The 15,735-nt window shown below is 41.7% G+C and overlaps 1 protein-coding gene across 14 annotated transcripts in view; it reads right to left on the minus strand.

Annotated features, from left to right (window-relative positions):
• Positions 1 to 12,408: 12,408 nt before the first annotated feature.
• myo18ab (myosin XVIIIAb) overlaps positions 12,409 to 15,735 on the minus strand; it is a 146,936-nt gene continuing 143,609 nt past the window's right edge. For all 14 annotated transcript variants that reach the window (XM_034206501.1, XM_034206545.1, XM_034206493.1 and 11 more), the window contains one exon: positions 12,409 to 15,042. Coding sequence is in view for 2 of the 14 variants with exons in the window: in XM_034206519.1 (XP_034062410.1) it covers positions 14,877 to 15,042 (166 nt within the window). In the remaining 12 variants the exon portion in view is untranslated. The remainder of the gene's footprint in view (positions 15,043 to 15,735) is intronic.

The raw sequence follows: 15,735 nt of genomic DNA on the forward strand, positions 1-15,735 counted from the left end.
ACAGCAGAGAGAAGCTGGCGAACTCTCTATGATATGAGCAGATGCCTACTGATAGAGAGTGGGTTACCAAACAAGCTATGGAACTACGCTATGCAGACTGCAGTTTTTGTAAGGAACAGGTGCTACAGCAGGCGTACAAAGAAAACGCCATACGAGTTGTTCACAGGCAAAGAACCAAATGTATCCAAACTGCAAAAATTTAGTACAACATGTTTTGCTTACAAACAAGAAAAGGGGAAGCTAGACTCTAGATGTGAGCAAGGGGTTTTCATTGGCTATGATAAAAACAGCCCAGCTTATCTGGTGTATTACCCAGAAACAGAGAAGGTGCAAAAGCACAGGTTGGTGAAATTCACAACCAAAAGAGCAAAAGAAAAGGAAACACAAACATGTGAATCACACATAGAATGTGGTCATGAGGATGCACACTCCAGGGCCGTAGGCAATGATATAAATGTAGAAAATGTATCAAGTCATGGTATTCAGATGCGTGTGCCTGAGACTTTACTTGAAGAGACTGAATGTACACAGCCGAGTAAAGCCACAGAGACTGTGACCAAAAGGTATCCACAGACAAACAAAAGGAGACCAACTCATCTACGGGATTTTGAGACTGAGGATGCGGAGGACAAAGCACAAACATGCATGGACTTTTGCTACAGAGCAGTCTGTGATATCCCTCAAACCTACAATGATGCCATAGTGTCAGCAAAGTCAAGGCAGTGGAAGAATGCCATGGACGAGGAGATGCGATCTCTGGAGGAGAACGAGACCTTCCACCTCACCCAGTTACCACCAGGTAAAAAGGCAGTGAGGGGAAGATGGGTCTATGCACTCAAAAGTGACATTGATGGATCAGATAAATACAAGGCAAGATTTGTAGCAAAAGGCTACAGTCAAAAACCAGGAACAGACTACAAAGAGACATTTTCTCCCACAGCTGATATGACAAGTGTAAGAGTACTCATGCAGAAAGCAGCACAAGAGGGACTCATTGTACACCAGATGGACGTTAAGACAGCCTATTTGCATGCACCCATTGATTGTGAAATCTATATGGAGCAACCAGAAGGCTATGAAGAAAAGTCAATAACTGGAGAAAACCTAGTTTGTAAGTTGCAAAAGTTTCTCTATGGCCTTAAGCAATCAGGTAGAAACTGGAATGCTATGTTACACACATGTCTGAGTGAGAACGGTTTCATACAGAATCCAGCTGATCATTGTGTCATTGTGTGTGATCACAAGAGAGAAACATGATGAAAAGGTCATCATGATTGTATGGGTTGACGATCTGATCATACAGTAGCAGCAAGCAACAAAAATGTACTGGAAGGTGTAAAGATTATGCTTTCTGACAGGTTTAAAATGAAGGACCTGGGAAAGTTGAAACATTTCCTGGGAATTGATTTTTACCAAACAGAAGGTGAAGTTAAAATGTCTCAAAAGAAATATATAGGCAAAATCCTAGAGAGGTTTGAAATGCAGGATTGCAAGGCCAGGGGGACCCCATGTGAGCCAACACTTGAACAAACAGTTGATTCTGAAAAAGTGACAGACCCAACTAAATACAGAGAGGCAGTGGGCAGTTTAATTGACTTGTCCACATGTACTAGACCAGATATAGGTTTTGTGGTCAGTAAACTATCTCAGCACTTGGCTGAACCAACAGAGGAACATTGGAACACAGTAAAACATGTGTTCAGATATCTAAAAGGCACAACAGAACAGGAGTTATGCTTTAAGAGAAATGACAGAGAGGCACTAGGTCTAAAAGTGTACTGTGATGCTGACTGGGCATCAGATGCAACAGACAGGTGTAGCACATCAGGATATTGTGTCAGTCTAAGTAAAGGAAGCTCTCTGATCTCATGGAAAACAAAGAAACAACCAACAGTGGCATTATCCACCTGTGAGGCAGAATACATGTCTTTAGCATCAGCTATACAAGAATGTATCTATTTAGATCAGCTACTCAAAGGTATAGACACATACCAGTATGCACAAACAAAGGTGTACGAGGACAACCAAGGTACTATAGCCCTTGCCAAAAACCCAGTAAACAGGCAAAGGAGCAAACACATTGATATTAAGTACCATTTCATTAGGGAAACTGTAAATAACGGAAAGTTAACTTTAGAGTACTGCCCTACTGAGTTAATGATTGCTGATGTCATGACCAAGCCAGCTACAAAGCTACAACTAAAGAGGTTTGCTCAAGACATGTTTGGCACTTAAAAGTGCACGAGTGTATTCACATTGTTAAGGCAAAAGAGAAGCCTTATTATATTGTTGTTTTGTTTTCATGTAACCAATAGAGTTAAGGTTGAGTGGGAGTGTTAAGTATTACTTTGTAATAGCACCCTAACTCCATGTTTAATGGTACGTCCCATTGTGCACCCTTACTCCATGTTTAATGGTATGTCCCATTGTGACGTCATAAGCAAGCGTGGAGCGATATATCTCTTGTTGTTGATTACGCAGCACTGCCATGCTGCTGGTTCCCAGCCCTGAATAAATGGATGAGAGAAGAACAATGACTGTTTAACAAGTTTAACAAGCACTTTGGCAACTTACCACATACGTTTTAAAATGCTTAATAAGCACTGTAACTTTCATGATATCATTTCTCGGTCATAATCGGTTGTTTCCGTGAACGGCCGACTGTTGAGTGATGGCAAATGCTGCGGCTGCAATGCATTGTGGGGCAGCATTTTCTCCTCTCCCTTCGGTTAAGGAGGTCCAGTGGTTCCTAAGCTAAAGGAGGTTATAAAGGAAGTTTGAAACCTCCTTTCCTTTCATTTGGAGAATTGGAACGGCACTTATCATGGCTGCCAGTGACGTACTTCTGGGTCATTTCACTTGGTTAGGAAGGTTCCTAAGCTAAATGGACTATTGGAATGGGCCCCTGGTCTTTTTAATGTTTAATGTCAACCATTTGTGCAGATAGCATGAAGTAGAAAAGATCGGCGATCACGATGCTAGCGTTAGCATGTCTCCCCCGGGCTTGAATTGTGTATTATAGAATGATCACACCGGTGACAGTACTCTTCAAAGGGTTCACGAAATATGACTACTACTCTTACTGTTTAACATTTTGGGTTACTTAATGTTACTTCATATTAAGGCTAATAAAAATGACAAGGCTGTAATGCTAACTAACGTGCTAGCTACTAGCTAGGTAGCTAACTTGATCCAGCCACTCCTGGTCCTTTCATCAGACGGGAAGCGAAAGAACGAGCAAGACCCATTGCTGGTATGATAACAACCTGATACTAAGCACACAGGCATCTTGTTAAAGTTATCTTATCTTAGCCAGCGCCTTATTGATAGATTATATCTATATGGCGCTGATCTTAGCTATCTCTTAGTGGAGGAAAACAATTGTCACATCACTTACACGACTCTGGGATTTGTAGTCTTTCTAGTTGCGTATTTGTCATAGTCTTATATTTCAACAGTTTTACGACAAACTGTGACTTTTTTGACATGGACATTTTTTTTTAAGATTGACAAACATCATATGTGTAATTCATGGCACAATTCAAACGGGATCGAAAGATACGTTTTCTCTCTCCATTGACTTCAATACATTATTTTTCCGAAATAAGGTCCCATGGACCGGAAGTAGGTGGGCGTGACTTCGCCACTCTATATACATCTCTGCTTCCTCAAAAAACACACACTCCCCTCCTAACAGCTGAAGCCTGTCAAACTTGCCTCCCTAAACATACAGTCTCTCACAAACAAATCACTTGTTTTAAATGAATTTGTTGGAGATAATAACATTGACTTTTTATGTCTTAGTGAAACTTGGCATACAAATGGTGACTATCTCTCCTTAAATGGGGCTACATCTCCAGGATATAAAGAGAAAGCACGCAACTCCGGGCGTGGTGGGGTGCTAGCGCTTATTTATCGGGAAACGTTTGGCATGGCTGAAATCCGGGTTCCTGATCTGCCATAATTTGAGTGCCTAGCTCCAGAACCCCTACTAATCGTCTCTATCTATAGACCACCAAAGGCAAATAAAACCTTCATCTCAGACTTCTCAAGCCTACTCACAACTATATGCCCTACTTTCACCAGGCTGGTTATCCTTGGGGACTTTAACATTCATGTTGATGCCCCTAAGTGCTCACTGGCCACAGACTTCCTCAACCTCCTGGACTGTCTCCCTCTTACCCAACATATACAAGAGCCTACTCATAAACATGGCCACACCCTTGATCTTGCCATCACTGGTGATGTCACGGTTACCAAAACCCACACTCTTGAGCTTGGCATGTCAGACCACCGGATGGTGCTGCTGGATGTCATGTCTCACCCATTGGATCCTGGCAAAAACGTACCATAACCTTCCGTAAGACCAAGGACATAGACCATAGTCAGCTAATGTCTGCCCTTTCCTTTTCCCTTTCCAGGCCCCATGCTGCACTCTCACTTGAAGAGCATGTGCACCGGTATAATAACACCCTGCATGAGTGCCTGAACAGGCTGGCACCTGAAATAACCCGAGTGGTGTCTTTCCATCGCTCTGCCCCATGGTACACTGACCAGCTCAGAACGCAAAAATCAGAGGGTCGGAAGATTGAGCGCAGATATAGGAAAACTGGCCTAACTGTCCACCTGCTCTCTTTTAGAGATCACCAGAAGGCCTATTCCTCGGCATTGAGAGCAACCAGGTCAGCCTACTACTCCAATCTGATTGAGACAAATCGTAACAAACCCAAGCACCTATTCTCCACAATACATCGGTTCCTCAAGCCTAGTGATCCCTCATCAACCACTCCTACAACTGATGACTGCAACTGCTTTATGGAAGTTTTTAAAACAAAAATTGAAAACATCAGGCTTAACATCGCCAAAGCCTCCTCAAACCAACCTGTCTCTCCACAACATCCTGTACTTGCTCCATCAAATGCACCAACCCAAAACTGCTTCACGGAGGTCACGCAAGCTGAGCTTTCAAAAACCATCTCAGCTATGACCTCATCTAGCTGCGCCCTTGATCCTTTTCCCACCTCCCTACTGAAAACCTGCTCTCCTTCCATTATTCCAACTGGCACCATCATAATAAACAAATCCCTGTTGAGTGGTGAGGTCCCCCCCTCCCTCAAGCTGGCAGCCATCAGACCTGTCCTGAAGAAGCACAAACTGGATCCTGAGGTACTCACAAACTACCGCCCCATCTCAAACCTGCCTTTTCTAGCAAAAATTCTGGAAAAAGTTGTTTCCCTTCAGCTTCACGAACATCTCCATACTCATGAGCTCTATGAAACCTTCCAGTCTGGTTTCAGACCAGCTCACAGCACTGAAACAGCTCTGGTCAGGGTTCTAAATGACCGGCTGATGGCGGCTGACTCTGGTTCCCCAAGCCTACTCTTCTTGCTGGACTTAAGTGCAGCATTTGACACTGTTGACCATCGCATCATGTGTCGGCGACTCCAGGAGGTGGGAATCGCTGGCAAGGCTCTGGACTTTTTCCACTCGTACCTCACAGGAAGACAGGTATATGTCCGTCTTGGAAAAAGCACCTCCGACATACACTGTGTCACCTCTGGTGTACCCCAAGGGTCAGTCCTTGGGCCACTGCTCTTTTTAATTTACATGTTGCCCCTGGGACAAATACTGAGGAGCCATAACATCAGCTTCCACACATATGCTGATGACACACAGATTTATTTCCAAACTGCCCCGGATAAACATCTGGCACTTTCAAATGTCTCAAGATGCCTGGAACACATACACCACTGGATGAGCAACAACTCCCTCCAACTGAATAGCAGAAAATCAAAGGTCATTCTGATTGGAACACCACATCAAACACAAACAACTGATATCCCTCATATCAGCATCAACGGCCACTCCATTCCCCTCTCCCCACTTGTAACGAGCCTTGGTGTGAAACTGGACTCATCCCTTTCATTCCAAGCACACATAAAGACGGTCTGCAAAGCCTCATACTACCACCTGAGAAACATCTCCAAAATGCGACACTCCCTCACCAAACCGGATGCAGAAAAACTGGTCCATGCCTTCATCACCTCCCGCATTGACTACTGCAATTCTCTGCTTGCAGGCATTCCAGCAAAAACCACTCGGAGACTACAATATGTACAAAACTGTGCCGCCCGGATACTCACAAAAACACGCAAATCAGAGCACATCACCCCCATCCTTCACTCACTCTACTGGCTCCCTGTAACACACCGGATCAATTACAAAGTCCTCATAATGGATTCTCTGCCTTATCTTTCTTACAGTGCAGACGCTTTTCTGCTTGCTCCTGCCTCTGCTTACTTTTTATGCTGATTTTCCTATTCTTATTCTCTGAAAACTTCGAGCAGCGGCTCCTGGACATTAACTTATCACTGGGACAGTTAATCTTCATAAATAGACGGAGGGTTTCAGCCATATTTCAAATTTGTTACGACGACCTCAGTCTTACAGTAGCGTGGCCTAGCAACAGCTAAAGCCTGGTAGGCTACTGCATGCTATTTAGCTTAAGCTAGTTGGTAGCAAAATGCCTCCATTCTCTACAGATGACTTCCACAAACTTATACAGAAGATAGCTGTGTTGGAAATGAAAATGCAACGGTTGGAAGTTAACGTGGAAGTGAATGGACTATGTCATGGGAATGACACCACTTTACCAGTGTTGCAAAATAATGGAGAAGGGTTTGCTAACTCACAGCTAGTTAGCAGCTACAAGGATTCCAAGGAACAGGAGGGCTGTGTACCGGGTAATAAATCTACAAGTGGTAGTCCTCCCTGGAACTCTCTGGGTGCAAAGCCTAAGAGTAAATCATTCCCATGGGATTTGGGAGGACGGATAACAGGCAGAGCCCAGTGCTCTGAAATCTGTGATGCGACCGGCTGGCCTGCATTGTTATCACCCAGGAAGAGCGCCTCTTCAACCCCTATTCATACTAGGAAACAGCAGTGGACAGCTGCTAAAGGGAAAATTACAAACAATCCTCCTAAACCACCAAGTGTGCCAATCCAGAACAGATACGCTCCGCTGACCGAGAGCCGGAGATCTCTTTCTGATGACCTGGATAACCTGTCCTCTTCACACAGCAGGGTAAGGACCAATAGCTACTCCAAAAGTAAAAGGCTAGAGAGAAAGCTAACGACTGGGCCTGAAACTCTGATTGTGGGTGACTCTGTTGTAAGAGATGCAAAAGGTCTGTGTAATAAGAACAACACCAAAGTACTCTGTTTTCCCAAGGATGTGGTCTCTGACTTGGCTGAGAAGATCCTGCATATTGGGGCTGAACATCCGACTGTGAAGAATGTGGTACTGCACATTGGAACAAATGATGTTGTGAAACAACAGTTAGAAGTGCTGAAAGAAGACTTTAAATGTTTGTTGGAAACTGTCAGCTCTCTAAATGCAGAGGTGTTCATCAGTGGCCCTCTACCGCCAGTCAGAAGAGGAGTGGCGAGATTCAGCAGATTGTTTGCACTGAATACCTGGCTTTCAACTGTCTGTACTGACCATTCTGTTCATTTTATTGACAATTTTAACTTTTTCTGGGACCGCAGACATCTTTTTAAGGCAAATGGAGTTTGCTTGAACAAGTCAGGAGTGAAATTGTTTATCTCTAACATATTCAACTGCCTGCGTTATCAATCTGTTCCCTCTGCCAAGGACAAGCGGCAAGAGGAATCAAAACAGGAGAAAGACACAACACATAAAACCCTGAAGAATTATCACTGCACCCGCCTGAGGAATGTTCTGATTATGGGAGACCTATGAGACACATGGAGGAGTCTCCACTGCCCGTCACCTCCCCCCCCCTGTCAACGCCTTTGAGGATACTCCGTTCACCCTTTCACCCTCGCCCACCCTCCTGGGGATCGTTGAACACATGAAGGAGATACAGAGGGTTGGCACCGATTCCTTCCTGGAGTTCAAAGACCAAACTAAGGCGATACGCAGGGCTGGCACCATGTCCTTTACCCCCGCTCCTCAACGACGCCCACCAAAATCACCGCAGAGACGCGCACCATCTCCCCCGTCTTCATCACGTGCCTACGTCAACCACCTCCCCCCCCTGGCAGCATGTCCTCTACCCCCGCACCATCTCCCCCGTCTCCATCACCGTGCCTACGTCAACCACCTCCCCTCCCTTCAAGAAAGCATCTGCAGTCTCCGAAGCCTGATAAGGATGTGTGTGTACTAAACGCTGCAAACTGATATTTGCTGGGTCCAGGCTCAAGGGCGTATGGCACTCTCAACTCTTTCCAGGACATGCCGGGGCCCTGCCTGCCTATAGCTTTGCCGATATCTGTGTTGATAGGTAATAGATTAAGAGCGGTGAATCAGCTTAGAAACAGGAAGCGCTCAAACGTTTGTGTGAGTTTATCTAATTTAGCATTGATTCCATGGCAGCCACAGCTTGTTACAAAAAACATGACTGATAGTGTGTTTAACAAACTTAAACTAGCTTTATTAAATGTCAGGTCTTTGGCAGGAAAAACATTTTTAATCAATGATTTTATCACTGAGCACAATCTCGATTTTATGTTTTTTAACAGAAACTTGGATTGAACAAAATAACAGTGCAGCTGTTCTTATCGAATCAACCCCTCCCAACTTTAGTTTTATGAGTCAGGAAAGAATGCATAAGAAAGGGGGTGGAGTTGCTATTCTGTTCAATGATTCCCTTCAATGCAGGAAGACATCTTATGGGAACTTTGCTTCTTTTGAATATGTGGCCCTTCAGCTGAAATGCTCCTCTCGAGCTCTGTTCCTAAATATCTAGACCACCCAAATACTGTGCAAGCTTTTTTGATGACTTTACTGAACTGCTGTCTATAGTGTGTATTGACTTTGACCGTCTAGTCATTGTTGGTGATTTTAACATCCATGTTGACAACCCCCAGGACAGAGGGGCTAAAGAACTGTTTTGTGTTCTTGATAGCTATGGACTGACTCAGCATGTGACGGAGCCCACGCACAATAAGGGGCACACTCTGGACTTAATTATCTCAAAGGGTCTGAATATCTCTAAGGTTGTGGTGACTGATTTGGCACTCTGACCATTCCTGTGTTTTCTTTGAGAGCTCTATTTCTGTTCACAAAAATGTTCAAAAAGAGGTAACCACAAAGCGATATTTAACTGAAAATACTAGGGAAATGTTTATTCAGAATTTTTCTTCCACACTTGCCCCTGCTAACATCTCAGTAAATGAGCTAGTAGATCATTTTAATTCAAAAATTCAAAATGTTATAGATGCCATTGCTCCAACTAAGGTAAAGGAAGTGACTGGGAATAAAATATCTCCATGGAGAAAGGCCATGAGCGTGAAAACAAAAAAAAGAGATTGTCGAAAAGCTGAACGCAGGTGGCGAAAAACAAATCTCCAGGTTCACTTTGAAATCTATAAAGAGAGACTTGGCCTTTATAATTTGGAATTGAAAAACGCACGACAATCGTTCTTCTCTGACATCATTACCAAAAACAACGCACGTGCCTTGTTTGCTACCGTCGACAGACTAACTAACCCCCCAGTGTCAGTAGCCTCTGAATTTCTATCCACCAGGGCGTGCAATGATTTTGCCTCCTTTTTCACTGACAAAATTCAGAAAATCAGACAAGCAGTCAGTGCCTCTGCATCAGGTACAGCAAATGTGTTGTCTCTGTGTCCACTTAACATCAATTCAGACATCATGACACAATTCCATCAGATTAATGATAAAAACCTAGAGGACATTATACAACTTCTGAAATCCTCCTCCTGCTGCCTTGATATTATTCCAACAGGATTTTTCAAAGATGTTTTGCCTTGCATGGCCTCAGACCTACTTCATATAGTAAACAAATCTCTTCACTCAGGTATTTTTCCACAGGCCCTGAAAACTGCAGTCATTAAACCGCTCTTAAAAAAGAATAATCTAGATGCTTCAGTAATGAACAATTACAGGCCCATATCAAACCTGCCATTTCTAGGTAAAATCATTGAAAAAGTTGTTTTTCAACAGTTGAGTAATTTCTTGCATTTAAATAACTGTTTCGATGTGTTCCAGTCAGGCTTTCGTCCAAACCACAGCACTGAGACTGCTCTTGCACTGACATCCACTTAAACACAGACAGTGGCAGAACTTCAGTGTTAGTATTATTAGATCTCAGAGCTGCGTTTGACACTGTTGACCACAACATATTACTAGACCGACTGGAAAACTGGGTGGGACTTTCGGAAACAGTTCTGAATTGGTTTGAATCCTACTTAAAGGACAGAAACAACTTTGTTTCTATAGGTAAATACACATCTGAGTTGACAAATATGACATGTGGGGTTTCTCAAGGCTCCATCTTGAGGCCTCTTCTCTTTAACATCTACATGCTACCACTGGCTCAGATAATGAAGAACAACAAAATAAGTTACCATAGCTATGCAGATGACACACACATTTACGTAACAATTTCACCAGGAGACTATGCTCCAATTCAAACACTGATTAAGTGCATTGAACAAATCAATGACTGGATGTGTCAGAACTTTCTCCAATTAAACAAAGATAAAACTGAGGTAATGGTTTTTGGAGCCAAGTCAGAACGTATAAAAGTTAGCGCTGAGCTTCAGTGTGCAATGTTCAAAACAACAGATAAAGCCAGAAATCTAGGTGTAGTCATGGACTCTGACCTGAGTTTCAACAGTCACATTAAAACAGTTACTAAATCAGCCTACTATCACCTAAAGAATATATCTAGGATTAAAAGACTAATGTCACAGCAGGATTTGGAAAAACTTGTCCATGCTTTTATCTTCAGTAGACTCGACTACTGCAATGGTGTCTTCACAGGTCTCACTAAAAAATCTATTAGAAAGCTGCAGCTAATTCAGAACGCTGCTGCTCGAGTCCTCACTAACACTAAGAAAGTGGATCACATCACTCCTGTTCTGAAGTCTTTACACTGGCTTCCTGTGTGTCAAAGAATAGATTTCAAAATACTGCTGCTGGTTTATAAAGCACTGAATGGTTTAGGCCCAAAATACATTTCTGACCTCCTGCTAAATTATGAACCATCCAGATCTCTCAGGTCTTCAGGGACTGGTCAGCTCTCTGTCCCCAGAGTCAGAACTAAACATGGTAAAGCAGCGTTCAGTTATTATGCTCCAAATCTCTGGAACAAACTCCCAGAAACCTGCAGGTCCGCTGCAACTCTTACTACTTTTAAATCCAGGCTGAAGACTTTTCTTTTTGTCGCTGCTTTTAATTGAACTATTCATATCTTAGACTGCACTGTAACTTTTATCCATGTACTTTTTATTTTAATGTTTAATTGAACTATTCATATCTTAGACTGCACTGTAACTTTTATCCATGTATTTTTTATTTTAATGTTTAATTGAACTATTCATATCTTAGACTGCACTGTAACTTTTATCCATGTATTTTTTCTTTTAATGTTTATTTTATTACCTTTTCTTTTTAATGACTGATTTTAAATGCCATTTTCTTAATGTCTTTCATTTTTAATTGCCTTGTGTTGAAAAGTGCTATATAAATAAACTTGCCTTGCCTTGCCTTCAACGCCATCAACCACACTGGCCCCACCTACCAGTACCTACAGGAACTGCTAACCAGAAAACATTCCCATACTTCACGCACACTCAGGTCAGCCAGCTCCAATCTCCTGGCTGTTCCACGGACAAAACTGGTCACCATGGGAAACCGTGCTTTCTCCTCCCTGGGTCCACGTCTGTGGAATCAGCTTCCAGGGAACATACGGACCTCGGCATCACTCTCAGTTTTTAGGAAATGTCTCAAGACCCACCTGTTCCACACCGCATTTTACTGACTGTCCTTTATTTATTTTTAAACCTTTTATGCTCTTATTAACCTTTTATTTTTTATATTGCCATTTTTGATCCTATATGCTCCTTTAGATATCTTTTTACTTGTTTTTCCTTATAGGTTTGTGAAGCACCTTGAGATGACGTTTGTCTTTAAAGTGTGCTATATAAATCAAATGTATTATTATTATTTCCCTTTGAGGCATTCACATGCTTCGAGTGGGGCCATTTTTACGTTTTTGTTGTTGTTGGTTAGATTCCTGAATTAAGGTCAGTGGTTAACACAAGCTTAATAGATTTTAACATTTTGTTCTAAGACATAAAACGAATCTGTAATCTTCTGTGTCATAAAAAGTAAGACAAGTAAACGTCATTAAGAGCTCTGGAGAATTAAAGTTTTGCGTTAACTATTTACTTATGGTGATTGCAGTTAGAAAATGTAAAAGTATCAAATAATATCATCTTCAGTATCCCAAAAATCTAAAGGAAAATCCCATTGCTTTTTATTGAGGTAGCTCCAGCAATGCTAACTTCCGGGTTGGCCTCCAAATTTCTGTTCAACGCTGCTGACACTCAGACACTCACAAATCCAGTCTTCAATGCATTTTAAAACAATCACCATCATTTATTTACAATATATTAAACTGTAATGCAAAATGTATAACAAGTGGTCAATTTGTTCAATAATGAAAATAAACATGAACTATTTTCAAAGCTAGCATCAATCATACACATATTTTTATATAAATACGGTGTGCAGTCAGCAATATTATGCCGGCGCTTTTGTTTTTTTTCTGTTGAAGCGAGAAACTTTTATCAATAAGGTCAAAAACACATTTCCAAACTTGTGTTGTCTGCATAGAGAATAAAAATGAAGACATGAGTATAAGAAAAGCATGTATAGTAGAATAACAACTTCTCCCATGATGAACAACATCCACACATTTTTTTTCAGCCCCAAATGCCACGTTAAGCTCTCCTGGACTGTAAAAGGTTTCACAAATATAAATAAATGCTCCTCAAATACCAGACAGATGACAAAAGCTTGGGATGTAACACTTTAGCAGCCATGAAATTGCAGGTTCCTATTCTCTTGCTGTTTCGAGGCATCATTGGGTTAAAAAAGAAAACCTGACAAATAAGCAGGCCTCATCAACACTGAACATGATTTCACATTATGGGTTATACAGGCTGTAGTGTGTCCAGTTATTGAAGTCAAGTACACAATGAGGCTCGAAGGAGAGGACTGGTGATATTCAATAGTTGTCTTGTATCATCATGAAAACCCATGAAAAGACGATGAAAGATCAATTGATGTCAATGGAAACAGTAAAATTAGTGGTTGATTTACGTGTTTGGTCAATTCCTACAGTCCAACTTCTTCCATTGAGCAGCAATATCAAATGCTGCTGACAAAAACTATCATAAGATGTTGAGAGGGCTGTCACTTTTTCAAAATGAGTGCATATGGTAAACAAATGTGATAATTGTATCTGTAAAGATGTTTAAATGACATCACTCTGGCCTATTATTGAAGGTTCTGCTGCATTATCTGTAAGCTAGGCTAATGTGCTAGCGCTGAATTCAGAGAACTAGCTAACAGTGCTTGATGAATTATTATGATACAAAACTATCTGAGAGGCAATGAGTAGAAGCATTTGGATTACACCGTGTTGAGGGAAAGGTTTTCCTACGTGTTGGTTGAAATTTGCTTGAATTATATTTTTGGAAAGTCTAATAGTGCCGTTGCACTGTGCACTTTATCTGGCTCCTGAATCAAATGTGAATAATAGTATTGTCCAGTTAGCAAACAAGCTAACAAGCTAGCTGAGACATTATTATTGACTAACGCATTCCCAGTTGCTTTAAAACTACAGTGGCTGGCAATTTAGTAAATGACTGAACGTTTTTGAAAATAGAAAACTTATTTTTGTAAGCCTTTAAAGGAAGGAACCAATTAGCTGATGGTTGAAAGTACAAGTATTTAAGCTCAGATCATTTTGTCACATATACTAAGGTCTCGAAAATAGATTGTTGGTTTTGGTCCTGCCATGTGATTTGCTGACTATAAGACAAATATAGAATAACACCAGTTACTTCCTTGAACATGCTGGTTGAGGATACCATACAAATGACAAGGTGCCCAAAGTCAGGTACATTCCCTGTGGAAAAGGAAAGCTCAGTGAACTCAAAACACAGACGACACGTAAAAAGACAAGCACAAGGACAAACCCACAATCTCTGGAAATTATTTAGTCAAATCAAGTCGAATTAAAAGTAAGGCAAGGTCTTTTGCAGAGGTAAGCTCAAACATCATGGAAATTAATTTGATCTACGGCGGTCCTCTGCAAACAAATCTATCAAACATTAAAACAAAAGATTCAAATGCTTTTATAGCAGAACAGAAAGTGTTGCTATTGTCCTCCCCTTTGAGGAAGAGATCATTTACCAGCAAAAAGGCAGAAAAACTTTCTCAGGCAAACAGATAGTGAGCAGATGATGAGAGCATACAGTGCAGCAGTGAATGAAATGCCACAGCTGCAGAGGAGAACACTTACATCAGATGGCACTTGAAACTCGAAATGGAAATTAGATCGAGAAGGAAAAAAAAGGCTGTTGGACTTTTCTCAGGACTCAATTGGCAAGAAGTAAAAACAGTGTGCTCACATACTGAAACAAAGGCTTTTTGGCAATACATTGTACTATGGCAATACATATTATTGTGGTGTAATATATGTGACGAAGAGAGGAAGCGTGAAAGAGACAAAGATTATCATTTCAACCTCAAGTTCTTTGGCTCACTTACAACCATACAGCCGAGCGACTGCTGCCTGCATGCGACCAGCGGAGTGGAGTGGAGAATAACGGAGCTGCTGTGTGTGCACTGAGCAGAGACTGATGAAAGTCTGTCAAACTATGACCAATCCCCGGAGGATCTGCCTTACCGTAGGAAGCTCTGGTTGAGTGTTATTTAGTGTGTGGTTGTGACCGCAATCGTGGTCAACTTAGCATGCAAGACAAACTGTCACAGTGCGAGAGGGTGCGTTCAGAGGTGCTGAAAGCGAGGACTACGACGAAGTCTCAAAAGGCCCGTCCTCGCCATCGTCCTCTTTCATTTGGCTGCTGTTTCTGTCACGGGAGTTAGAGCTCTGGGTCGCCCCCCTGCCTTCCTTCTCTTCTTCTTCCTCCTCTTCATCAGACCTATCGAAGTAGTAGTATTTCCGGCCAGCGGTGCTACAAGGAAAGATCGAGAAGAAGCTGATGTTATTTTCGAGAAAGTGAGCAGAGGACAGTTTGGTGTCTCAGAGAGCTCAATGCATTGCTATATAAAACCAATGTGAGGAGAGCTTAAGTAGTTCATATATGTTTGCTAAGAAGACTGCCTACCATTATTTGTTTGTTCAGTCAATATTCTTGATTCATAATTAAAAAAAGCCTTAATCTGTTGTGTTGTACATTACTCACTGTGTACTACTAGCTGTGTTTTCTATATTAACAGGGTTTTTCTAAATTGTACATGTTGTCAAAGGGGTGATTAGGTTGTGTTCTTGTGTTACAGCATGTTGAGCTCTCATAACTACCATGAACCAGCTTGACATGTAGCTCCAATAGGCAATAAACCTCATGCAATATGCTCAGAGCATGCACAACTATGTTCTTTTGGTTCTTTAGGGAATAAAAAGGTACCATTCTATTATCCAAAGTATTGTGAGTTTTTCCCTCATCTCTATTTATCATAATGAACAAAAACAATACAATCCATTCAGCAGTCTACGTAAAAGCCTAGCCCAGCTTCTTAGCACTATTTAACAATCAAACCGTTTAAATATTGCAAACTGGGATTAATTACTGTCAACCGTGCATATCCAATTAAAGTGTAATTTGTTGTAAATCAATGCTCGGGGTCTAATTCAAACTGCAGTTACA

Source organism: Gymnodraco acuticeps, unplaced genomic scaffold, assembly GCF_902827175.1.
Source record: "Gymnodraco acuticeps unplaced genomic scaffold, fGymAcu1.1, whole genome shotgun sequence".
Classification (NCBI taxonomy): domain Eukaryota; kingdom Metazoa; phylum Chordata; class Actinopteri; order Perciformes; family Bathydraconidae; genus Gymnodraco; species Gymnodraco acuticeps.